Raw genomic sequence first — 26,313 nt, 5'->3', positions numbered from 1 at the left:
ATTTTTTTTTTTATATTTATAATTTACCATAAGTTTAAGTTACAGGTTATAATGAATACTACAAATTTGTGTAAGTAATAAAAATAAATATGATAAATATAGTTTAAATTAAAAAACTCATAAAAGTTTGTGCCTTGGTAAAAAATCGAATGTAACTTTGTACAATTTTAATTAAAAAAACATTTTTTTTGTCGTAGTTGCTATCAATCAAACTCGTTTAAATAGTAAAATTTTTTGTTTTTTTTTTTAATTGAATAATATTTACTTCAATATTTTTTGCAACTTCCATAGTAGCCCCTTAAAAAATCCAGTTTGGTTTTAATTCACTCAAAAAAATAATTGTTAATTGTTTCAAATTTTATCACGATTGTTTAAACTTCTTTATGAGCTCATTTTTGTATTTTTTATAAATATTAAAACTCAAGTTAGCAGTTTGAGTTAGATCTCAGGCACAATGCGTATTCTTTATTCAAACGAATTTACTTCTATTAAATAATATGCATGTAGCTTTTTGTTTTCTAAATTTTTTTATGAGCTACAATTCAATACGAAAACACTAAAATTCAAGAAAATATTTTCTTCACATCCAAAAATATTGAAATGTTAGTTGGAAAATATACATGAATTTTTAACAAAAACAGCAACATTCTCTAAAGCCCATGTTTAAAAACATTGTATTAAATTATTTGGAGTTATTTAATCAAAATTCTTTGTATAAAAGGTGTAAATAAATTAGCTTCAAATTTATGGCACCAAAGCAATAACTTTTTAATTTTTTTTTTCTGTTTTGTAATCAAAACATTCAAAGTGTCGGACGTCTTCTCTTGCACTCCAGAGCAATACAAATTTTTTTAAACAGTATACGGGACGTCTCATGTGTGGAGCCAACTTTTAAATTGCGCGAGACAATTGATCGATTTTTAGAACTACAAAATTTTTTTTAAAATCTTCTCGAGTAAACGAGAACATCACTTTTCTGCATCTCCAACTTGTAGCTATAGTTGTTGCATAAACTGGACAATATATTTAGTAGATAAAAAAAAAAAAAAAAAAAAAAAAACAACGCTAGACAGGCCTAAAAATGTTTACAGACACAGACTTGCTGTGGATAGAGCCCCGCGAAATTAGCGAAAGGGGCAAAGCCGAAACGAGACCCCGAGGGCGCGATCCTCTTGAATAATCCCCCGCGCAGTCGTCGCAGCCGTGTTTGCGCCTCGGGTGAAACATTAACGAGCTCTACGATTTTCCCGGGAAATTAATTAATTGTCGATACACTTACTCGACGAGGCACTTGTGAATTTTTCAAGCCACTATTAATCAGTCGCCGTCAAACACGACATTATACCCGAGTGTTAAGTACTACCTCCCCGGGCCACTTCGTGCTTACCCTTCGTTAGAAGTGGGAGGGGTATTATCGAGTTTGGTGGGCACGACAATTCGTCCATGCTTCTATTAAATAGTGGAAGGATTTTTTAAATAGATTTGTTAATTTTTTTACTCAACATTGATCTGTACGCAAAGTTCAAATCACGACAAATATAAAGGGTGAGCCATTTATCTTGAGAGAACGAATGACTTGATTAAAACTTATTATTTTTTTTAAATATTTGAGACACAAGTGGTAGTGCTACAACCTTGGAATCGGATGGTCACCTTTTATTTGGCATCGATATCTCTTTCAATGGTCATGTAAACCCTTTTTTTCATCGGCATTAGAAATAGTGCCAAAATTTACGTGTCAAGGATAAATTTATAACGCCCGACTAAAGATGTATTTGTACGTAAAACTTCAAGCTCTAACTCTCATACCGATAGGAAGACAAAGGGTCCTTGCTGTGCTCGGGCGCCAAGTACACGCCGAGAGAGAATATCGTATTTTGCTCTCTGGGTGCGTAATGTATACTGTTATGTCACGAGATTTCTTAAGATTATTGATCACACATCTATAACGATGTAATTACAACGTTTTACTGATTCACTGATTGACGTAACAAGAAATTTGTAGATTGAACTGTTTTTTTTGTTTTTGTTTTTATTGTTTTTTTGTAGTGACGTATTTTGACACGTATTGATTTATTTTTGATAACTGTAAAAACACATTGATAAAAAATGTTCATCGATAGATACCCTGTCGTATTAACTCTTTTAACAATGAATCATTCATCAGCTGTAAGTAACTTGTTTTGCCAGTACGAATGTCAGATAAATTTTGTAGGTGGACTAGATAAATCATGCAAGTAGAGGACCATTTTATTTTAATGCCCATAGAAGGCAAAAAGGCACAAAACCTATGGCTTATTTTATTATTCTCAGCAAGTTTTAAAGAGTGCTTTAAAAATATTTCGCTAACGGAAGGTAAGTAATAGAGAAAAAAAAATTCGATGGCAATACTTAATAAACAAATAGGAGGGGAAAATAATCAAGAAAAATTAACAGAGGATTCAATATCAATCACAAGACTTTGAAGCCAAATATTGTTATCCGTTATTAAATAATACTTTAAAAGAAGAAGTCAGATAAGGTTGTATTGTACTTATAACATTATTGTCCGTATAATTGATACATGTAAAAAAAAAATGAAATAAATCAATCAATGAAAAATGTTATCTTAGTCGGGCTTGAGATTATCGAGTTTATCAATGTATTTATCATGTGTTGTTGAAAATTTTCATTATGATGAAATATTGCATGCGTACTAATTACACTCAATTTCAGCATACGATTCAACTTAAAGCCATTTTTTAAAAACTTTTTGACGCATTTGATAACAAAGAAAATTTCACTAAAATAAGAAACACCTTTTAAATGTACAAAAGACATTTTCCAGTAGTGTAGATTGATCTAAGAGAGTTATTAAGAAATCTACAAATTCTTTGTCACACCTATTACTTTTTGGTTGGTTACTATAATACTTGTGTCAAATAAAATAACGAATATTTTTTTCTAGAAACTGTTTTAAGAATAAATCACCGGATAATCACAATGAACGTTTGATGACATAATCAGGCTGATAAAAAAATAAGTTGAGGTAATACAGGAAAGTATCGAGTAAACCACGGCAAAACATTTTGTTGTACATTACGAACATTTCGTCGAATATAAAAGTTTGAGTGGTCAGTATGATAGCAGCCATCAAGAAAAAATTGCGTTAAATATTATACTTTAAATAATGATTTGTATGTTTTAATAATCCATGTCGTACTGTCAAATAATAGCGAAAAATTATCTGTTTTACGTATCATTATCACGCACAAGCATCATCAATCTTTGTGTATTTATAAAGATAAGATTTGCTTTGTCTAATTAACAAGCAATTGATAAATGCAGAAAAATACACGTAATTGAAATATACAAAAATTCTCTATACTCAATAAAATTTATATTATAAATAAACTTTTTTTTTCATGATTTTGGATGAGAGAAAGTTGTAATCAATCATATAAACACAATACTGTATGATCAGATAAAAATTTTTTTTTTTCGATGAGTCTTACGGGCTGTCAATAAATTACTGATAAATTTAACTCTTGATTGGAATACATTGTGATAAACAAAAGCCCTCGTCGCTATAAATACAAGGTTTTGCGTGGTACTTGGTTGCGCTCAAGCATAAGTGCAAGAAAATTTAGTTTTGCAAAAAAAAAAAAAAACATGTTTCTGCGCAACTTTTTTGTTTTTTCCGGCCTTTTGTTATTAACTTTTGTTTCTACGATTCAAGCCGAAGAGATAACACCAGAAGAGCAAAGAATATTTGATTTAGTGCTGCAAAAGAAAATCGAGAACGCAATAGTCGATGATGGGGAAGTGTCGATTTTGACGGATAAATCGGTAAGGTTTTATAGAAATCGGAGTTGGTTCGGGTAAAAGATTTAAAAAAATAATTAGTATTATTTGCTTTAAAAAACTGCATAAGGATGTTTGTTAAAAGTTTATATTTTTCTGAATTAATAAAATGATTCATTTATCAAAAAAATTAAGATTACATGTTTTTCAATGTAATACTCGAAATAGGAACTTTATTTTTAGTGTCTCCGTAACTGCATAATAGTTGAAATTAATTAAAATTTCCTGTTACATCAAGTGCATTTATTATTTCAGTGACAATGTTTTATTCGATTTTTTTTTAACTAACTTCAAATAGAATTTTATACAAAAAAAAACATAAAAATGTATTAAAAAATTTTTAATCGTTGAGAAAATTATTTAGAGTATATTATTTTTATTTCATTAAAAAATGGATCTAAATCCAATATATCGCTCTTGAGTAAATAAATGTATATATACTTTAAAAAACAATAGACATCAAATAATACGTACGCATTAAAAAAAAAAAAAAAATTTATAAAAAATCTAAAGCACGAAAAATTATTGATACACGATCACAAACAATCTTGAAGACTGCTCTTGACGTTAATTTTTTAGTTCCAGATAAATAACAGTATAAGAGATATTATCGAACGGTCTTTATCTTCTTTACATGGGACAAATTTATAAAACTAATAATAATAAAAAAATTTTTTTCCAACTATTCATTGAACTTTTTCCTCAGTTTGCTCGCGAGTTGTTGGACTTTTTTAAGGATTTGGTCGACAACGCCGCGAGAAATTGTCTTGTCGCCATCGTCAAGCGATGCGAAATTGAACCTCAATTTTTGGCATGCGCCGTAAGTAAATTATTGTGCAATAGTTTTCATAATTTCCATGATACGAGGCATACATTTTATTTTGTGCTAATGTTTTTTTCTCTTGTGACAAATTTTTTTTTTTTTTTTTTCCAGAAAAACTTCATGAAATTGAACAAAGGACGATGCGTTTACTCGAAATAGAGTAGTTTATCATAACAACGAATATATGTATATTTATAAACACTTTCGTCACCATTTTTATGAAAAAAAAAAAAAAAAAAATTCTTACAGATAAAAATATATGTACAATTTGTTTTGTAACAATTAAAAAAAAAATAATAATAATAATAATAAACATAATTCAACGTATAAAATTTCTTCATTTTATTATCTTCAAGTGAGATAAGGAGGGCGAACGAACCATACACATCATATGCCTATATACTAACGATCTCTCGATGAAACTTCTAACACACATGAGCACGTGCAAAAGATTAATTAAAGCACACGTTGGACAACCGATTAAATCTCAACGCTCGTATACGTTGTGCTGATTTATCTGTCCTCGAGCGCGTATAAATACAAGATCCCGTGGAAAAAACAAAGAACATTTGATTGAAAAAAAGTCCAAGATGCTGCTGCCACGCTGTCTCGTTTCCTTCCTCGTCCTCGCCGTTGTTTTCGCTGTCGCTTGCGGTACGAACGTCGAATCACTCGACAAGGAGTTCGACGAGGTAAACGACCTGATCAGCTTACTCGAGGTATCCCTGCGAAACGATGAGGTTTCTGAAATGATCAATCCGGTGAGTCTACGATTTTTAAGGGGATGATGGTGAATAGTGTTTTTAACGGGGATCTACATTACCGGCAGAGATAAGCATGCTAGAGTTGTGTAAAAAAAACATACACTATGTTTTTAGTAAAATAAATAAATTAGCAGATTAAGTAACAAAACTGGGATTGTGCATGTATTCAGCGTAACCTGTATATTTATTCATTTATTTGTTTGTTAACCCTACGGGTCAAAGCCCCAATTACTACAAGGCTGCGTTTACACGCTGCAGAAATTTACGCGATGGAATTTTGGTTGGCCAACCAGAGCAAAGCTCCCGCGTGTATATAGTTAATTTGCATAATCAGTATAGTAACTTTTAATCGTAAATTTAAAATTTGACTAAATTGTGCTGATACTACGCTGCTGACGTCTTGTTAAAAAATTGTTATTTATTATCTATCTTTATTATTAAAAAAAAAATCTATGATCAGTAAAATAGATTACATGTGGCTAGCTGATAAACATGTATTATGATGTCAAGATAAAATTTTTAACTAATATTTCGCATGGTACAGAAAAAAATCTTGAGCAATGTTATCCAATATTTAATTAGTTTATTGGATCCCACTAATGAACTCGTTTAATTTCCACAGAGTTTAGCAGCGATTCTCAAGTACCTCCAATCACTGATTAAAGTTGCCTCAATGAACTGCATCAAAAAAATTATTGTCAATTGTATCGTAAAGCCATCCGCTTTCTTCAATTGTGCTGTATGTAGATTTTTATAGAAAAAATTAAAAAAGTATTTTTATTTGAATTAAAGATACGAATATTATTTTCTGTTTGCAGAAGGAGTTTCTTAAAGAGAACAAAATGATATGTGGCTCACCTATTGTCCACTTAAAGAGATAATTCACCAATATCGTACTGAAACTTTCTACCATTTACATTTTACCACTACATTTTTTTCAAGCATACATCTCGCATAGATTTTTATTAGGTTCATTAAATAACACATCGTTTGTACATATCGTGTTTCACGAGGCATTCAAAGGTAGTATTATTATCTCACTCTTATTTCTGATACGGATAAAAATGCTTGATTTCATTATTTACAAAGTTTTTTTGTTTCATCATTGTACCTAGATGCTTTTTTTTTTAAAACCACCTACGATAATTTGTTCAATATTTCATTATTGATATTGATTTATCCACTTTGATTGTAGTTAATGTATTGTACTTTGTCGTCAACTTTTACAAGGAAGTAATTTTTCGAATAAAATTTTATTCAATTGGAAAGAATAAATTATATTACAGCTATCTATAAGACAAAAACTTTAAAATTCACGTAAATATCATATAAACATCCAAAGATAAAAACATGTGCTTACAACATTGATGTAGAGTTTATGGTAATAAAAAGTTTATTTATATTGGTCGTTTTATTATTATTACTTAAAATCTGATTTTTTTTTACTTACTTTATATGGAGCTTCTTCTTTTTAATTTAGCGACACTTAATAGTATCACCTTAACTTTAACATAATTAAAATAGAAAGTTGTGCAAAAAAAGAATGCGACTACTAGAAAACGAGTCTTGTTGTGTGACTACACTACATATTATAACACACCTATAAAAAATATTTGTTTCCAGACTTATGTCATCACAATTGAAATATTTGAATTAACTAAAAAATCGACAACAATTATTTATTTTTTTTTTTTTACATATTTTACTGATTAAAAAATTATAACTAAATATTATAAAAGTTCATCTAGTTTTTAAAACAAACTTTTTCTCAGATAATGGAAGTACTTAAATACATTTGATTGTTAATTGATCGCTATTTCAACTGAAAATAAAATATATTTTTTTTTTTCTTTGAAATCCCAATCAACTAATCAAATTTTGTTGTTAATCAACAGTTTTTTTTAAGGACTAAATTCAATTATCAATCTAAAATGGTTCAACACAAATATAAATCTATATTGATAGTTTCTATTATCTGATACTCCAACGGCATTATGATTGATCATTTTTTAGTAGTATTTTTTCAACAGACACTAAATGGCCGATTGACGCGTTCAAGCCCATAAACACATGAGGCCAAAGTTGGTAAGTCTTTGGATTTTAACTTTGAATTCTGAGACTTTAATGTTTGTATCGAGAGAAATTCTCCACATGCTCTTGTATTACACAACAAAGCTTGAGTACAACATAAATGATATGAAAACTTCTGTGAAATGGCTCACATATGGGTCATTCTACTGAAAACGGCATATTTTATGTCCTAGTCGATTACAAAGTCGTTTAAGGAGATGTCGATTTGAAAACTTTTTTAATTATTCAAAGGATGTTTACTGCTAAAGGTAGAATAGAATTCAGATCATAAAAGAGTATTCCTTTACTTTAAGATGCAGAAAAGGGGCTGAATTAGCGTTACGGGCTCATGTCTCATTCGAAAATTTGCAGTTTTGACGACACCTGGAATCAAAACACGGAGTTTTGAATTTTTCCACGGTATGGGATCTCAAAGTTATTAACGCAAAGAACATTCTCACGTATTTTAGACAGCCAAAAAAAATAATATTCAAGAGTTGGATGCTGTTAAAGTTGCGGGACCAAAATCTTATAAATGTAAGATTTCAAAGGAAAATATACTCTCACAAACGCACGCAATTGAATTTGGGCATTCCAATTAGGGCGTTTCCTATTCTACAAAGGTCAAGAATGTTGCAGGAATTTTTTTCAATTTTTCCATTCCAATAAGCCAGTTCTACAACCTCCCAAGTTTGAAGTTTCTGTCTCTCCAAAATAAAAACTAAGAGCCCGTAACGCGATGGAATGTCGGTTATCGACTCAAAAGGTGGCGGGTTAAAATTGAGCTATTTTTCATATAATGTAAGTGCAGTGGCAAAGTTTAACTTGCGTTTGGTGCTTTACAATCTTGATTTTTCGACGATTTCATAAAAGCCCTTAACGCTCCTTTTTTTGCTAAGAACTCGTAACGATACAAATATATAATTTACAATATTATGGACACGGTAAATCGTACAAATGCAAGAATAAAGTTAAAATATCACTGTGAGTGGTGTACTCATGATATGATTGAAAGATAAGTTTTCGAACCCGTAACGCTCTTTTTTTTGAACAAATCGTATTTTATTTTGTGCACTGTTTTATTATCGACTCGGATAGTGTAGTATACATAATAGTAGGGACTCAGCATTTCGTACAAGTTAAATTTTCACTGTGAGTGGTATAATCATGATCTAAATATGATTTTTTTCAACCCGTAACGCTACTATTTTTGAAAAATACAACGAGTAAAAAAAAGTTTAAAAAAATTTTCTTGTGCAGATTCAGCAGGGCCCAAAAATTTTTAGCTCACTTTGATCACGGACAATGCAAAAATTTTTTGAGAAAAATAAAAATCTCGTTTTAAGTGTTTGTCCATTCCAGCCCTCGAAATATGCCGTTTTTCAGTAGAAAGACCCATGTACACAACTACCTCGACAACTACACTAGTTTCTGTACCAAAGCGTCGTGTCACTCGTCAGGCCTACGTATATATATATAAGCACAGTCGCATATCACCTGTCTAACGCGTATACATGACTTTGACGAAAAAATTATTTCTTATCTCTGCCTTATCAGCAAAGCGGGATAATAGGCAGCAACGTATCATAAGTGTACAGATAGGTTCAGTACATGTATATACCCACGGCACTGCGAGTCGACAATAAAGTCGATCGATCCCCAGTAATCGTCTAGTCGTGAGATGATTGTTTCAACAACAAAGTTGGATCCGTTGCCCAGCACAACTATCCTGGCGGCGATTGCACTGTCAGTCGTTGTGGTCAGTTGCGGCGTGGCCCTCGACAGGGCAAACTCCGGGCCTTTCGAGACCAAGATCGTCGCTTACCTCGAGAAGGCTAGCAGCGAGGATTCGTCTCCGGGAAATTTGAAGGTAAACATTTTGAAGTCGAATTAAAAGGGAAACAAGAAATAAAGATTATTTGTAATGCTCACGTGTGGATTGAGAGTTGTACGAAACAAACATCGGCAGTTTATCCTGTATATACCCGAGAAAATCGAGGCTGTGAAGTATACTTTATCCTATAACTTGGGTGACGTGATGGGAGAAAAAAAAGTCGATCGCCTAATTGCTTGCGAAACTCCATTTGTGTAATCTGAATTTGCAGGTGATAGGAAACATTTCGAGGTTTCTTCGAGAAATCGGCGCTACGGTCACCGAGATCGGTATGGAAAAAATCGTCACCGCCTGCGCCGATCGGCAACCAGGGCTATTCGTCCAGTGCGCCGTGAGTGTATATACACACGCAACAATTTGCAATAAAAATTAAAAAAGGGTGTACACAAGGTATGGTTTCAAATGCCGATTTTTCTCTCCGCAGAAAGATTACGCCGGGAGCCACGACGTCTTCTCGAGGTGACCCCATGTATGTGCTGTACACCTATGAGTATAGCTTCAAATGGTCAATCACACCCTTTGACGCCAGTCTCATCAAACACCAACGAGCGTACGCTAACTCTGAAAAAACCACTAAAGGTGTATAGATCGTTTGTCAAAAAAAAAAAAAAAAAAAAAAAGCACGTGCAACTAGTGTATTTTAGCAGTGCATGTAACGTGTCACGTATACGAAACGGCGGTAAACAAGCCCGCGGGAACTACTGCCGCTTTTTTTTGTACCACTCTAGCGCGTGCGTTTTATTGTTGAGCGGGAGGGAGGGAAAGTGTACCTTCGCCCATACGTTGGGGGAAAAATAGCTCGCGGCTGTTTGTTGCTTTTCTGCAACGTGCAGTAGTTCTTTTTTTTTTTTTTTTTTTTTTTTTTCAAGATCAAGTAACGCTAAAGTTGATCGGCCGATGTACGAGTCGATGGCGGGAAGTAAGTAGGAATTTTGATGATGAATTTTTTTTTTTTTTTTATATCGCAAGTTCTGTCCACGCTGATTAATTAAATTAAGACTTGAAAGAAAAAAAAAAAAAAAAAAAAAAAGAAAAAAGTTGTACATTGTGAGAAATTCACTACTCAATCGAGGATCCGAGCAATACATACAGAAATAATTGCATCTATAATTGTACTTGTAAAATTTTTTTTTTTTTCAATATTTAATAAGTAATATAATTACAAAAGCTATCGATGTTGAAGTCTGTGCTCACTTCTAAGAGTAACAAATATAGACGGGCTTCGTAACCATAGAACTAAAAAATTATTTTTCTTTAAACAATCGATAGTAATTATTAATAAAGAACTTACTTAAATTACATTATACCATTAGAGATTTTAAAAAATCGTATCATGAGGAATCAAGCGCTAAGAAATTTTTATCGATTCGCGATTAAAAATTGGCATTTTTTGTTTAGGTTTCAAATAGGCTTTTAATCATTTATGGTGATGGTCATTTTTTCAAAGACAGAAAATACTTTGCAAAAACCTCACGAAAATAGATAATTTAATAAAGCGAGTACGAAAAAAAAATTATTATTATTGATCAGAAAAGGTAAAAAAAATGTTCTTGCTACGTTTTTTAGAATGATGGTGCCCTAAGTGCTCGATCCATCGATGTTATTTGTAAGGAACACTCATCCCCCAATATTTTCGTGTTAATACTTTTTGATCTAAAATTAGTATTTTTGGTACTAATGATGTAGAATTTGTAATTGCAAAAATGTTAAATCAAGAACATGATGTAAGTACTGATGATAAAATGGACTAAAATGGTACTGCATCTTCTGCTGTTATCGTACATAACTTTGCACCTAGAAAAAAATGGATCAAATGCACAGTTTGCAAGAATTGGGTACTTTTACAATATATTGAAGATGAAAAAAATTTAATATTTATCCACCGTGATTGGTTGATTTGATCACTTGTCTGAAGCATAAATTTAGTTTTGAAACTTTTATGATTTTCAGATTTCTTAATAGAAGTTTGAGTTTATTGCAAACATACTTTGGCAATGGCTGATTAAATAAATAATAATTATAAATCGTGACTAAGTTACCTTTGATAATAAGAGAAATATTCATATTCATAATCTTTAGTATGTTTTTTTTTTTAATAACTCTGATGAATAGATCTTTCGTAAATCGTAATTGGGTACCAATTAATGATGCACAAAACCCTTTGAGTCTAAAATTTCACGAGAAATGCTGAGTTATTGATTCTTTTTTACTTACGTTTATATAGTATGAAAACCCCCGTAAATTTTATTTAATGTTAATAAGAAAAATAAATTTAACCATGAATAAACGTAACATTCTCCAATTGCATGGTTTCTTATTTCTGATCCTTTTTTAATCCCATTTTTGCTTTTATGGCACACCTTGCCCCAAAGAGAGAGAGATCAGCAGTGCCTTACCACTACCGTTGATTATACAGAAATATTAAAAACAATTTGCAACAAAAAACTGGGTGTACATCACACGAAATAGACCAGAACTATACTGATCATAGAATTCGTTCTACCCGATTTGACAAAATCGGCCCTATCGTCCCTGCTTCCCTTGGGGGAGGGGGTTGCAGGTAAAAAAAAAAAAATAACTGCTCCAGGTGAGGATCGAACTCACAACCTCGGCATTGCTCTTCACACGAATCACTGTCATATAAGTACCGCGCGCTAACCAATTGCGCCACTGGAGCTGACGAAAAAACCGCGCTCGGCTAGGCTAGTAGAGACGGCTATCTCTGGCGACGGACGTACGCATACACGCGAGCGCGCGCATGTGTGTATGTGTGCACAGGTTGACTCATTTGGTGGATACGGAACTATTATTGATATCTATGCAATTGTTACGTGAACGAACTGGATGGTTTTTTTTTTTTTTTTTTTTTTTTATTGAATTTTAAAAAAAAAGGAGAGTACGCCAAACGAATTTCTTAGAATCAAGAAAATATGTACCGGAAGAGTTACAAATGAACAATCGCTTATAACGTTTTAAAAAGTACTTGTTTAAAATTGTTGAGTATTATAAATGTAAAAGAAAAAATATAATCTTATTTCAAGGTAATATTTATATTTGGTATCTATTGTACTAGCAAATATTTTCGTGATTCTAAGAAACTTTATCATTTTATTCCACTTGCATAAAAATAATGATTTACTAGTAGAACATTAAACCTAAGAAAGTCAATTGAATTTAAATTAGTTGCAATTTAAAAAAAGCATACGTGCATAAACAAAACTAGAGCAGTATGAGACCCAAGTTACTTCAATAAATGATAATTTATGACAACGCAGTATTCATTCTTTTTTTTTTTTTTTTTTTTTTTGCAACTGCATGTATTTAATAAAAAAATAATATACGTGTTCTGAGAGTGCACGTCCTCGTACATGTGTGTGCACGGGGTGTTATTAAAAGCCCACACAAGTACAATTTTTAGCTTAACTTTCGGGCTTTCTAATTTTTCACTCGTAAACGTGTGTGTACTGGATACACGTACGAAAATTTGTAATAGATGACTGAAAAAAAGCTGTCTCATTGTTTGAATTTTTTTGGCAATAGAAAAGAGAGCAAACAGCTAAATTTATGCAAAAATTTAAATTTTTGCATTCAATGTACGACAGCTGCATTTTTTACCAGAGCAAAAAGTATAACTTGCATATATTCGTATGAAATGACCAAACTTTTTTAATTCATCAATAATAGCACTATAGTCTATCGGTTTTCTAGTCATTTTTGTAGATTATTGTTATTTAGAACATAATGATTACATTTTAAATACAAATGTGTATTACAAAAACTTTCCTCGACCACACATAAATTAGATCTCATGAATTTGAAAAATCCAAGCCTTAGTAAGAACCGATTTTTTAATATATTGAATTACTTTCTTTAATTTTGGGAGTAAAAACATCAGGGGATTCGGTATCTATTTTATAAATCGACTGGTATGGGTAAACTTTTTGCCACTAATTCTCAACAACAATTTTTTCGTTAAATTAAATGTAGAAAAATTCGCTCGTTTGATAAAAGTAAAATGTGGTGAAATCTTTTTTGGCTCTAATGGCAAATAAGAAAGCAAAATGAGTTGCAGAATTGTATAACTTCCAAAAATGGACCTATGCGGTAAAGTAATTGATGCACAAACGGAGGAAACTGAGAAAGGAAGAAAATGACTCTCGTTCGATCGAATTTAATGGAATCACCGCAAAATCAATAATTATATTAGTTTAAAATTGATTATCGACAGAGACGATATAGGACCAAATTTGTACAATTTTACAACTTGTTCTGCTCTTTTCCACAATTAGGACCAAAAAAGATTTTATTACATTTTGCTTTATTCGAAAGACCGAATTTTTCTACGTTTAATTCTACATTAGGTTTGCTATTAGGAATTAATTTGAAAATCACTGCGATTTTAAGACAATTTACCCATACTAATATACCAGTAAAAATTAACGAACATTCAAACAATTCCACTAATCCCATAACGGTTCCGTAACGAAAACACCAGTTTCAAAATCTTCTGAAAAACACCAAAAAAAAAAAAAAAAAAAAAGAAGAAAACATTAACCAAAAACTTCCGTATCCATATTTCACAATACACGATCATCGTTGTTGAAAAAATTAGCGTGTCACGTGACTAAAAATGTGGTTGTTGAAAAAAATGACAACACCGTCGATAACTTAACCAGTTTCCGAAACACCTCAGTTAGCACTTCAGTTAATAGCTTAGTAATCCTGTTAGTTCATGAATATTAAAAAGAAAAATAATGGCCAAAAACGATGCCAAGTGCTTACTAGAAAAAAGAAGTTGAAATTCATGAAAATATTGTACTTACAAAATTTTTGAAGAGATTCTCTGTCGGCCTGCTTTTACTACATAAGTATTACGTCAACTTTTCAACATTTTCTCCACTAACGTTACTCATTTAAAACAGCTCCAAGCTAGGCCAGACAATTTTGTCCGTTTGGCGGGTTTTTATTTAAAACGATTGCATCAAGTTGCACCCGAGATGATGATTAAATTGTAAATCTATATTGTTTATCGTCACCTAATATTATCTTGTTGAAGCACCGAAAAACTCATTCTCACACGATAATTGGAGAAAAGAACACGACAAAGCCCCGACGATGGGTACATAAAAATTGAACCACGGCAAAAGGAGGTGGGTACGGGCCCAAGGGCGGGGGTAAAAAAATATGCTCCAGGTGAGGCTCGAACTCACAACCCCGGCATTGCTCACACGAGACACTGTCATATAAGTACCGTGCGCTAACCAATTGCGCCACTGGAGCTGTTGGGGAACAAGGCCAGAATAGCAGCTTTTCAGCCGGCCCTAGAAATTGTGTCACAAAGCTGGTAACAACGCTCGTCCGTTTAGCTCGATTTTGCCCCAATTGGAGCGTTTTCCGGAAAAACAATGCGTTCCTTTTTTTTTTTTTGTACGTGTACAACGTGTGTTTCTTATTATTATTTTTTTTTTTCTAATCACTACTCTCTTTTTTTTTTTTTTTTTCGATGAGAGAGCTCATCGGTGAGTGTAATAATTTTACGAGAAGTAATACTTACTGTTCGGCTGCTTAATATATGGTTGATTTTATTTTGCAATTTACGCGATTAACGCGTGCCAGCAAGAATCTCGACTGACGGTAATTTATCGAGTGGTTTGTTATTTAATATTAATTTTTAATAAATTTAATCAGATAAATAAATTTTTTGCTTCTAATCGTACTAGTATTGCAAAGTTAATTTCATTGTTAATTTATGATAATTTTAATAGTCCTATATTACTGCCCGTGGATAAGGTAGGGATGAACTGCGCGATGGTAAAAAAAGAGGAAGTTACGAGCTGCAGATGATATGAACATAAATGTCACACTTTTTCAAAGTATAAAAAATGGTAAAAAAATTTGTTGTGAACGAGTAGAGCTTAGGAAAGAATTGAAAAATTAATTTTTAATTTGAAATGTTATTATTAAATTGATTTTGTTGGTTATAATATATTACAATCCAATATCACATGACTATCGACTCTTAGCTTTCGATTTTCTCGGGTATTTATCATTTACGTTATCACACGGGAAAGAAAAACAATCATAAAAGAACAATAATATATATAGTTGCAACAATAATGTGTTTGTATGTACATAAAACAAAAAAAAGTAAAAATATGTGTACACTTCCATATTTGCAAACAATTTTTAACCAGTTCTAAGGGGTGAAAAAAAAGGATTTTTTTTTTGGCCACCTTAAAAGTAACTCGTTTGCACCTTTAATAAAATGTAATTTTAAAAATTATATACACCTTCCTCAAGCCACCGTAACAATAATTTGTGTGATTTTATTGAATCGAAACTTATAACTTACAATCGTACTTGATGGACGCGACACTACGGATGTCGTAATGTGTTTTCATACGAGCTAAACTGCACCTTCGAAATTTCTTTATAATTTTCGTGCTTGTCGAACGTCAATACATTTCATACAGTATCTCTATGAATTAAAATAAATACGTATTCAGTGTATGAATATTCGATACTTAGTCCGTGAAATACTATTCAACAACAAATAGTTGTTTGGAAAGTGGTTCTCGACAAGTTGCGTTCTTGCGTAACGATAAAATTTTAATAAAATATTTATAGTATCTACAAAACAAGATGATTTCTACAAAAAGCTACACAACTTTAAAGTAATTTTTTTGAATATTTGTAAAAAGTTTTGTTTCTCTGCATTGAATTTGAATTTTTAAAAGCTACAAAACCCTACGTTTCTCATTCATCAGACAATTTTGCATTAAAAATCAGACTTTGTAAATAGTCGCAGTGATGTTTTCATTGTTTATGACATAGCTTTATACAATTTGTAATCAAAATGCGACCGTTTGGCTTCCACGTGTAGAAAACAAAATGAAAAAAAAAGTAATCTGATGATCGTTCAACACATCAAAACCAACTATATCTTACAAGTGCCATTCAATAAAATTACAAAACAACAGACACACCGCACTCTATGCTCCATCCTTACATCAGCCTTGCACAATCCATGCATTTTTACCTATATTTACAAAAAAAAAAAAAAAAAGAAATAACCATACGCGTTGCATCAGCTTCAATTTTCCAACATCGATTTCAAACTTCTTCAGAGGTCTCTTTTCATCAACTGATCAATCTGCGTCTTGTACATCTCCTTCACATCCACGAGGTCCAGACGCAACTCCTGATTCTCCTCGACTTTTTCGCCGTACATTTGCAAGAGTGCATCATACTTGGTCTGGATGTCGCGTAAATTTTCTTTGATCGTTTCAATTTCCGCCACCGTAACCGTGAGGTCTTCGACTTGGGCCGTCAGCGAGGACACTTCGGTGTTTAGAACATCCCTTTCTACGTTCCGTCGCGAAAGATCCCACTGCAGTTGTTGAATTTCACCTAAAAATAATCACATTTGAGATTTGCACCTTTGCAGCACGTATTGAGTTGATTCAGGATGACGCACCATCTCGTTGTTTCAGCTGCGCCTGGAGATTCTCGATAACGGACGAACTGTTTGAGCCAGCCCTGAAGCTTTCGTACACGTTCGGGAACCTGCCGGAGCCACTTTCAAACATCGAATCGTTGAACTAAAAACGTATGTACGTCAGCACAATGTTTTTGCTTTCTCGTGGATTAATGGGTACACAAAAGCTTACCGCCGGCCAAACGCTATTGGCACTACTAACAGAGTCCCTCTCGATGCTCAAGGTAGGACTCAATCTCAACTCCTCGTCGACACTCTGCTGCTGTTCAAGGATCGCGTGGCTTTTGCGCCTCTCGGCATCCATTGCCGCCTTTTCCACCGAGAGTTTGTTTTCCAAAGCTGCGATTTCTCGCTTCAAACCATTGATTTCAGAGGTGTACATCTCCTCGTTGGTCTTCAAAAGTTTTTTTTGCCTGTAAAAACATAAAATAAGTAAATAAAACGGTTATTCAATTTGTCGGATTGTCATTCCAACAACACACTGACCCTTCGATTTCGTCGGCGAGCTTTTTGTTCCGCTCTTCGATAGTTGTAATCGTATCCTCGAGTTTTCTCCTCTCGTTTTCCTTGGCAGTGATTTTGCCCTCCAAAACGGAACACCTGGACTTTAAATTCGTGTTTTCCTCGGCCAGCGATCGATTGGTTTCACTGGTACTCTCGAGCTTCGTTTGCAGATCAGCTATTTTCTCGCTCATCATCTCCTCCTGGCGCATGTAAAGATTCGTCTTTTGAGTGAGACTCGACTGCAACTGTTCCAATTGACGCAGCAGAGGCTTCGTCGCCTGCGACGCTGACTCCGAGATTTCCTCGCTGCGGGATTCCGCGGCTTCCAAGCGCTTCAGGAGCTCAAGGCTTTCTTGCTTCAGTGACTGCTCTTTTCTAAAAGTATTAAAAAAACAATAAATAAATAAATAAATAAATTTATTGCTCAGTTTTCGAATGCGATGGAGGTTGCACTTACTTCACGCGAGCTTCTTCGGTCTGCCTGAGCTTCACCTTCAAATCTTCCACTTGGGCTAAAAGCTGGTGTGACTCCCCAGCGTTTTCTACGGCCAATTTCAATTCTTCCTCGGCATCGGTCAGCCTATCCTTAGTCTCCAACAATTCGCTAAACAAACAAAACAGTTCAATTTCCCTTATACTTTCCAAAGGCAAAAGAAATACTGTGACATGGATATTTACGCTTTGGCGGCGTCAAAGCTCTTTTTGTAAGCTTCCATTTTATTGGTAACGTGGTCGAGCTGTTCACTAAGACCCATGATTTCTTTTTCCTGTTTCTTTTGCTTGGCAGTTAGAGTGTGCACGGCCTCTATCTGGCTCCTTTCCACTTCTTCTTTCGCGTACAGAGACCGCTTCAGTCTTTCCAACTCGGTGGTCTGCTCTTCCAGCTGTTCTCTGCAAAACGAAAGCTTTAAACGACTCATCCTTCAAAACCTAAATCAACGAGGCATCAAAACACTTGGCTTAGCGCTGACTTTTGACTTTTGATCAGTGCCTCGTTCTCCTTCTCCTTAGCCCTGAGCTTCTTGATGATGTTGCTGTGCTGGAGCTGCTGCTTGCTGAGCTTCTCGCCCTCCTCGCGCAGTTCTCGAATTATCTCGTCTTTCTCGGCGCTCATCTCGGCCGCCAACTGCCTCGAAGCCGACTCCTGCTTCGTCTGCTCGAGACTCTTGCGCAGCGAGTCCCGTTCCCTGATCGCCTGCTGGAATTTACGCTCCAGCGCCGACAAGCGCTGGGTGTACTCGTCCGTGATCTGGGTCAAATCTTGGCTGTGCTCGGCATGTTTCTCCACGTGGTCGAGTTGCCTGGGGGAAAAAGAATCGCAATCAATTCACGATACCTCCTCGCACAGGTGAAAACTCTACTTTTTCAAACTGGCGTTGTGCTCGTGTAGTTCCATGTTGGCGCGACTGACTTCGATGAGCTTGGATTCGCGAGCCTCGAGGATGTCGGTCATCTCGCGCAGGCGTCTCACCAGCCGTTCGATTTCAAGGCTCGCGTCGTCCGAGCCGACGCTTATCTCGCTCAGTTCGCGCGAGTGGCCCCTAGTCTTCAAAGTCCTCGTCAGTAGATCCGACCCCTTGACGCACGTCTGCGAGTTGGCCGGACTCTGGCGCGACTGCGTCGAGCTGGAGTCGCCGTTTGGACTGTGATTCGAAGCTCAAAGTTAGTCATTTGGAGGGACAAAAACACTGGATATTATGGGCGCGTACCTATACCTGGATATTATTTCGATGTCGCTCGACGTCGTCGTCGTCTCCAGTTCGTCGCCGCTCGTGTGGCCGCTCGTCTGGTCGGATCCGATCTTCACCAAATCCGAACGGCTGTACAGCAATAACGAGCGCTTTTTCATCTCAGTAAGAAAAAAAAAAAAAAAAAAAAAAAAAAAAAAAAAAAATGGTTCGTACAACGCACCTCTCGGATGAAATGGGCGAATTTTCCCTGGGTGGCACTTCGACGCAGTGCCTCTCGGGGTCAGCCTTCTCGGCCATAGCTTCGGCGAGCATCGTCTTGACGTACGAACTAGCGGTGAGGGTCTGCTCTTGCTGCTCGATGAGGACGTTCTCCTCGGAGCTACTCTCTATGAGCGTCTCCTCGCAGCTCGAATCCGTGAGCATGAGGTGTTGCTCGCTTCCGCTGCTGCGTTCTAAGGTGTCGGCCGTTTTGGGCTCGGGTGGCTCGATGGTGGACGACTTTAGGTGGTCGAACGGTGGCTCGAGCTCGGCGAGCTTTTTCGTGGGATCCGGGAAGTCGGGCTTGCGAATCGGCTGCTTCGTTATCGCCTCGATGGGAAGATGCAGCGTTGGCTGAAACAAATTCCTTCTTTTTTTTCCCCTTTCTTTAAAAAAAAAAAAAAAAAACCAATTCTTTTTCAATAGTTATTCTGTCCTACCAGTCCAGGTTTGATGTCTTTGAGCGACTCCAGACTCAGGTTCATCGAGTAATCAGAACCCGGACTGACACAGGCGACTTGGCGAGGATCCGGGTAGGACTCGTGCATCTGTCTCGACTCCAAGTGATGCAGCTGAGCCGTTTCGACGATCGTCATCATTGTGCTCTCCGACGCGGAAGTGTAAGAGTCGTCGGCGAGACTGACCTCGTCTCCATCCTCTGGGTCTGCGGTACTAGCGAGTATCTCGATCTCCGGGGACGTCAGGCTCGTCGTTGATTCATACAAGTCGCGCGAGCGTAGACTCCGGGATGTAAGCGACATCGCCTGTTGTGAACCCTCCAGCGTACTTGTTGAACTTTTGATGTCTTTTGTACAATGGATGAATAAAAGTTGTCATTTATTTTTCATGTAAAAACAATCGGGGAGGGGGAGGGGGCGATGAAAATGGCATACCTCCATCCGTAGAAGTATCTGGAGTATCATCAGGCGTCGGTGTGATGGAGGTCTCCAACATCTTGTCGTCCATGGGAGACATGTACGAATCCTCGTCGCTCTTCCAGTCGCTCAACACCTCGACCGAGCTCGGGGACGTGACCAAACTGTCCGGCAACACTTCCACGGACTCCGAATCGGCTTTTTGGCCCATCGTCGCGCTCAGAGAGTTCACATCCGAGTCTGGACTGTTGGTGCCATCGGTACTCGGACTCAAAATCTCACAGCTTTCCGAGCTCTTTTTATCGCTTTCGGCTGATAAAATCGACAACCTATTGAGCGAGTGACTCGCGCCTGGCTGTTCTTTCTTTCTCGAAACGACACTATTGTTTTTTTTGCTCGTGTCGATAGTCTCCACTGGACTCGGTCTACTCTCTTCCAACCATTTGGCACTTGTACAGGTCTCATCGGTTTTTGATTGGCTAATCTGCTTATCCGACGACACATTTTCGATTGCAAACGCTAAAAAACACAAAGCATTCACGTACAATCATTGCATGATTTCGATTAAAACAAAAAAAATATACCTTCACTGGTGCATTCCTCAAAACTTTCATACTTTGATGCTACGCAAGTATTATTTGGCTCACTAGTCGACTGAACGGCTGATAAGCTTTCACCGGCCGTTTTATCCGACAGACTTTCAGGAAGCGACGACTGCAGATTGTCAATTCTAAACGTACCAGCCGCCTTGCCCGTCATGGCTATCGGAGCGTCCTTTGGATTCTCAAAAAACGACCCTGTAAAGCTACCCCAGATGCTGGTGGCCTGTTGCTTTTGACTAGTACCAGCTTCTTTGCTGTTCTCTTCGCTTTTGACACCCCAGGAGTCAAAAAAGTCCGATGACATGCCAGCTGACTGATGCTGCTGCTGCTGTTGTTGTTTCTGTTCCTCATCTTTGATGTCCAGGGCCTTGTCTATGGTCTTTTGCGCCTCCTTCAGCGCTGTCTTGGCCAAACTGGCGAACCCCGATGTATCGAACCAACTCATCCTTCCACATATCTGACAAAGCAAATTTTATTTGTAGTCCTACAATGTAACTATACGTTTTTCATTTTATCTTGATCCCTGTGATATTTGTCGTACATGTTGATGAATGATTGAAAAATTAGAAGAAAAAAAAAACTGACCTTGTCAGTAAAGGAATTGTCAGAGTTTTCCGACAAATGCAATTGCTCAGACAACAATCAACATCCACTTGCTCGACAAATTACCAAAACACACTATGCATGCCCGCGTACGCCTATATTTTATCTGTCACCGACAGACATAAAAAGTATGCACGCATTTTATGGAAATCACGGTGGTTTTTTTTTACATACTCGCACAGTTTACATGTTTCGCAATAAAAAAGAAAAATAATGTTGCGTTTTTTTACTCCACTTCCTTCCTCCAGATGCTGATGTTTGTATAGCAGTCGACGATCTTGACGTTGAAGATTAGCACAGCACAACTTTTTGGTAAAAGAAGATTTCATTTATGCGGGCCTTCGGTATAAGTGTGATCTACTCTATCTATCGTGAGTTACTTGCTTATCTTTTTTACCGACGAACAACCAAGAAGTTTCTTAGTTTACCATGAGTAAGTATTTCTCATGTGATATACTTGTGAATAAGGTTAATTCTACAGGTACAGCAAACAGCGGAATCAACATTGACTCGACGATCGATAACGATCCAATACATCGCATCCAATAATACGCTATATCGATGAATCTCGCGGACTCTCTCCCTTTCCACACCACATTTATAATATCACACTTCATCAGATATACTTAAAAACCATGTAACTCGGTTCTTCAATTCTCATTTGAATTTTAAGCAATTTAAGAACAGAATATCATCTATACTTGAATAATACAATATAATGTACAAAATTAGACCGCCTCCAGTGTACAGAAATTACAATTTCTTAATAATTACTTTCTTAGTGCTTGCCTTTTCATAAAATACTTTCTTTAAATTATAATTGTATTTCAGGTAACTTATGACATATACAATTACACAACATTACACATAAATACACAACATTTTTATAAAAAATGTATCTAATTAAGACTAATCCAACTGATACATTAAAAACAAAAAGACATAAAAAAATTATGTATCACATTTAAGAAGTGTCACGTAAAAATGTGTATTTTCATTATGTTGCGTGCATTTCGGAAGACATGATACGTCTCGAAATATGTAGAAGCTATATAATATAATGATTTACTTTACCTACTTCAGTTTTGTGATGTAATTGAAAAACAAACAATTCAAGTACCGTTTTATTATACTTATGTACCATGGTTTTATGACATTATTATTATTCTTTTTTTTTTTTTTTTTGAAATTTTCAAAATTTTTAATGATGACTGCATGTTAAAAAAAAAAAAAAAATTGTTTTTAAAGTTTTTCTTGCATTGTCAGTACAGTGACATTCCACGCAGTTTTCTGTCGCATATCTTATTTGAAATTATAAATGGAGAGACAATGCGAGAGAGAAGAACATTTCTTTGATATCTCTTTAAATCCGTGACCATGCTCTAGCTAACTCTAAATATTTGTTTGTTTTTGCACTACGAAAACTGTGAAATACTCTGGACGAATCGTCATGCTAAAAAAAATAACAAAGGTTTACATAATCCTACTTATACCGTTACATGCATAGGTATGTAGTAAGTACAAATAATACAATATATGATAGTATTTACGGGACAGCGGTGCTGAAAATTTTCTAAAACTTTTTAAATTTCGCGCGTAACGAATCAATGTCCGGCCAGTGTACATCTAATTATCGATGACAAACCGAAAAGATAACGATAGAAACGATGTGGGAGGGGGGGGGGGAAGAGAGAAAAACAGAGGTTTTGTCAACGCATAGCCAAGGCGTTGTTATATTCAAAAATATCAGTGAACAAATACCTTCTCGGTGGCTCGATTATAGAAATGCAGTTCCGCCGGTCTCCGAAGTAAAGCATCATATGCTGCGGTTAGTACTTGGATGGGTGACCGTTCGGTGCTCTTCGTTTCGCCCGTGATGTGTTCGTTTCGAGGACCGGTTAACTGTATCTCTGTCGTCCTGACCAGCTTGAAGGTGCAGGAGTTAGTAATCCTTGTGTCTATACGTAGACACCTGGACCTAACTCTTGCCGACTTTTGTCCTTTTTTTTTTATTTTTACTTTAAGATAATGTTTATCAATGTCCTTGGCATTAAATACTTTTTTACGCATGTTAAGCGAGTTTTTAAGCATACAAATTGACGTTAAACGCGTATGGCCCAACTGAGGAACACCACAGGTGTGACATTATCAGTGGGTAATAAAAACATGGTATATGGCTTCTTTTTTTTAAGGAAATATGGTCCTGATTTGTTTAGTGTAGTTAAATTTAAAAAAAAAACTTCTCTCCAGCTGGTTGGGGAAAACAAGCCTTGACGCATGCTTTTTTAAATTTTGCACGTTAGGTGTATTATTTGCGAAATATTTTATAGGTTTAGCTCTTTCTGGTTCTTACATTTTTGTAAAATTTCCTAATCTAACATTTTTTAAAAACATATATTAATTTATTTGTAAAAAAAGCGACACATGTTGGTAGTACATCATGAATAATTTTTTCCTCGATATCTCACACAAAGACGTGTTACATCGAATAGTGACAATAAATTTTATTTTTCTTGATACATCGTCAGCCTCACAAAGTTGTCGGATAACAATTCAAAATCGGTCAAGTTTTTTCTCGTTTTTTAGGCGCAACATATACAGTTTGTATGGCACTCGTAGTTCTATATTGTCTTATACTCATACATAAAAAAGTTACTTACCAATAATGATTTAGCCAAGTACTACATAAGAAATATACATTAAATAGATAAAAAGAATTACCTCACGTTTTTAGGCATGACTGATTCACACAAGTGCCCTGTATTTTTGCCAGAGTAAAAAATGTAACCGCCACTTATAAAGACATGTAAATCAACTATCTGAAAAGATGGTGCTTAGATTTGGTTTGTAGTTTCATGTTCATACCAAAACCCGACAGTTTAAAATTTCGTCGAAGGGAAAAGTATAACCAGCCCCAGGAATGTACAATTTTGATAAATTAAAGTTAGTTTTTTTCAGAACCATCTTCATGTTTGAAAAATTAAAAACATTGAAAAACATTAATTAAATCATTTTTTTGCTATATCTTTTAGTTTGTATTAATGGTGTGTGTTACTGTATAAGTAGTAAGAAAAAATGCAAGTCTCATCGAAGTATAATTTTTATATATCTTTAACTTTTATTCAAATTACAATCCTGATGTATACGTAAAGGCAATAAATATTTAAAAATAATTTGAAAATTTATTTCTGAAGAGTATAGTAAAAAGTTGACATAGTTACATCAAGTTGTGAATACTACAGTTGTAGATCTCAAAAAAATACAAACTTTCGAAATTTTTGTAGATTTTTTAAAAACTATTTTGATGCTCTGAAAAATGAAGGAAGTACTTTAGCAGGTCAAAAAATCAGTATTTTTGGCCACAGCTTATGTTTTAGATTTATGTATGGCCGCGGAAAATTTTAGATCCTGTGTTACATTTCGCAGAATACATATTTGAATTCAAAATGTGATTGTTACGGTCTGGACATTGATAATTCACACCTCGATTCACACAAATAGCCAAAAACCAAAGTAATAGTGCTCATATTGAATATAAAAAAAAATTTGTTTAAATTTCTACGATTATGATTATACTTTTCGTTTAGGTAAGAGTTTTTTTTTTAATGCACTACGTGGTACGGTTACATGGTATACTTAAGCTTATAGAACTTCTTCGCCTCGTACACATAGACGGCGGCGTGGTCAGAGTTAAAAGCTCGCACGTCGCCTTGTGTTTTGTCTTTTCGTTCAAACCTCTTGTGTAGCAGTTCGCTTTTTTTTTTTTTTTTTTTTTTCTATAGATAATGTGGTTTCAAGTAAATATTAAAAAGTTAGTATCAAACAAAACTTTTTGTTTAACGCTAATTAAAATTTAAGATTAAAAATGACTATAACAGAGAAACTATGCAATAATTATACAATCCCAATATATCATTGATTAACTGTCGTTATTTTTAATATTAAATTTAAAAAAATATCAGTTACTATAAATACACAAATTATTGCACAGTTAACTAGTTGCAAGTGCATACTAAAAAATGTGATCAGATATTTAACACTTTATTTGTAAAATCACATATGTTAATTATAAGAAATCACTATGCTTAAAAATTTATCCAGGAGCAGAGGGATAAGATCTGATTTCACGTAAATAAAGAGGAAAAAAATGTTTATACATCCAAGTATGGAATGAAAATATTCACATAGTTGTTGCGCGCTTTTTAGGTAAGTCATTCGATAAAAAACGGCATATTTCAAAAGCTGATGTGGACAAAGACTCTTATTTAAGTTTATTCTTCCTTGGTAGGTGGGTAGGACAACTATAATTTTTTTATTAATAAAAAAAGTACCTTGTGCTTGCTCTGTTTGAGTGCAGGAGAGTTAGTTTTTTTAAAAAGGTCCTCTGTCCACTTTTTTGACGGAAAAATTACTGACAAATCGCAGAAATAGCTATATATTTTGGCAATTTCTCCGCCATTTTAACAAAACAGCTATTTTACATTTTTGCAAATAGTGACAAAACTCAAAAAACATTTTTAACAAAATTTTTATCAGAGAGAGAAAAGTATTACACAAATACCTACAGTTTGAGCTCAACAAAAGTTTATAAGACCATTTAAGTAGCTGTAATTAAATGCAAAAAAATGGCCATTTTAAGCGTTTTTTATTTTTTATGAAAAAAGTTGTAGACCGATTGAGACGCATAACACCTCGTATTGTTTCTTTTTTTAAACGCTTCTACATACTATTATTTGTTTGTGCCAATTAATTTTTTCTCCCCACCGAAAATGGCAAAGAACGTGGTTTACGGACTTTTTTTACCTTCATCCCCGTATGTTCTGTTATAATTTACTTTGCCAAAATGTACTTAGCTATTTCTGCTATTTTTTTATAATTATCACGTCAT

The 26,313-nt window shown here is 34.9% G+C and overlaps 2 protein-coding genes and 2 non-coding genes across 4 annotated transcripts; 1 reads left to right on the top strand and 3 right to left on the bottom strand.

Annotated features, from left to right (window-relative positions):
- The first annotated feature begins 9,126 nt into the window (after positions 1–9,126).
- LOC106640913 (uncharacterized) lies at positions 9,127–10,017 on the top strand. Its single transcript, XM_014355095.2, has 3 exons — positions 9,127–9,370; positions 9,606–9,725; positions 9,819–10,017. The coding sequence occupies exons 1-3, from the start codon at positions 9,182–9,184 to the stop codon at positions 9,855–9,857; spliced, it is 348 nt and encodes a 115-aa protein (XP_014210581.2). The 5' UTR covers positions 9,127–9,181; the 3' UTR covers positions 9,858–10,017.
- A 1,956-nt stretch (positions 10,018–11,973) lies between these two features.
- Positions 11,974–12,071, bottom strand: TRNAI-UAU (transfer RNA isoleucine (anticodon UAU)). The gene is made up of 2 exons: positions 12,034–12,071; positions 11,974–12,009 (listed from the first exon to the last, which is right to left on the bottom strand). It is a non-coding gene; the product is annotated as a tRNA-Ile (tRNA).
- A 2,508-nt stretch (positions 12,072–14,579) lies between these two features.
- Positions 14,580–14,674, bottom strand: TRNAI-UAU (transfer RNA isoleucine (anticodon UAU)). The gene is made up of 2 exons: positions 14,637–14,674; positions 14,580–14,615 (listed from the first exon to the last, which is right to left on the bottom strand). It is a non-coding gene; the product is annotated as a tRNA-Ile (tRNA).
- Positions 14,675–15,274: 600 nt separating this feature from the next.
- Tmf (TATA element modulatory factor) lies at positions 15,275–21,688 on the bottom strand. Its single transcript, XM_089595293.1, has 14 exons — positions 21,408–21,688; positions 20,805–21,279; positions 20,239–20,739; positions 19,786–20,150; positions 19,308–19,699; positions 19,112–19,216; positions 18,758–19,039; positions 18,368–18,697; positions 18,075–18,287; positions 17,854–18,000; positions 17,379–17,771; positions 17,065–17,305; positions 16,872–16,995; positions 15,275–16,804 (listed from the first exon to the last, which is right to left on the bottom strand). Exons 2-14 carry the CDS (start codon positions 21,265–21,267, stop codon positions 16,518–16,520), a joined length of 3,843 nt encoding a protein of 1,280 aa, XP_089451419.1. The 5' UTR covers positions 21,268–21,279; positions 21,408–21,688; the 3' UTR covers positions 15,275–16,517.
- Between the last annotated feature and the right edge of the window lie 4,625 nt (positions 21,689–26,313).

Source organism: Copidosoma floridanum, unplaced genomic scaffold (assembly GCF_036245765.1).
Source record: "Copidosoma floridanum isolate Cflo_tuat_1 unplaced genomic scaffold, Cflo_Japanese_pri ptg000025l, whole genome shotgun sequence".
In the NCBI taxonomy this organism is placed as follows: Eukaryota; Metazoa; Arthropoda; class Insecta; order Hymenoptera; family Encyrtidae; genus Copidosoma; species Copidosoma floridanum.
Note: the sequence above shows the minus strand (reverse complement) of the source record. Positions and strands in the feature narration are given on the sequence as shown.

Bases quoted from the DNA above. Each gene is read 5' to 3' on its own strand.
- LOC106640913 (XM_014355095.2), top strand. From the start codon at position 9,182: ATGATTGTTTCAACAACAAAGTTGGATCCGTTGCCCAGCACAACTATC. The intron at 9,371-9,605 runs GTAAACATTTTG...CTGAATTTGCAG, and splicing joins CGTCTCCGGGAAATTTGAAG to GTGATAGGAAACATTTCGAG. The intron at 9,726-9,818 runs GTGAGTGTATAT...TTCTCTCCGCAG, and splicing joins GGCTATTCGTCCAGTGCGCC to AAAGATTACGCCGGGAGCCA.
- Tmf (XM_089595293.1), bottom strand. From the start codon at position 21,267: ATGAGTTGGTTCGATACATCGGGGTTCGCCAGTTTGGCCAAGACAGCG. The intron at 20,151-20,238 runs GTATGCCATTTT...ATTGTACAAAAG, and splicing joins AGATACTTCTACGGATGGAG to ACATCAAAAGTTCAACAAGT. The intron at 16,805-16,871 runs GTGCGTCATCCT...GATTATTTTTAG, and splicing joins GCAGCTGAAACAACGAGATG to GTGAAATTCAACAACTGCAG.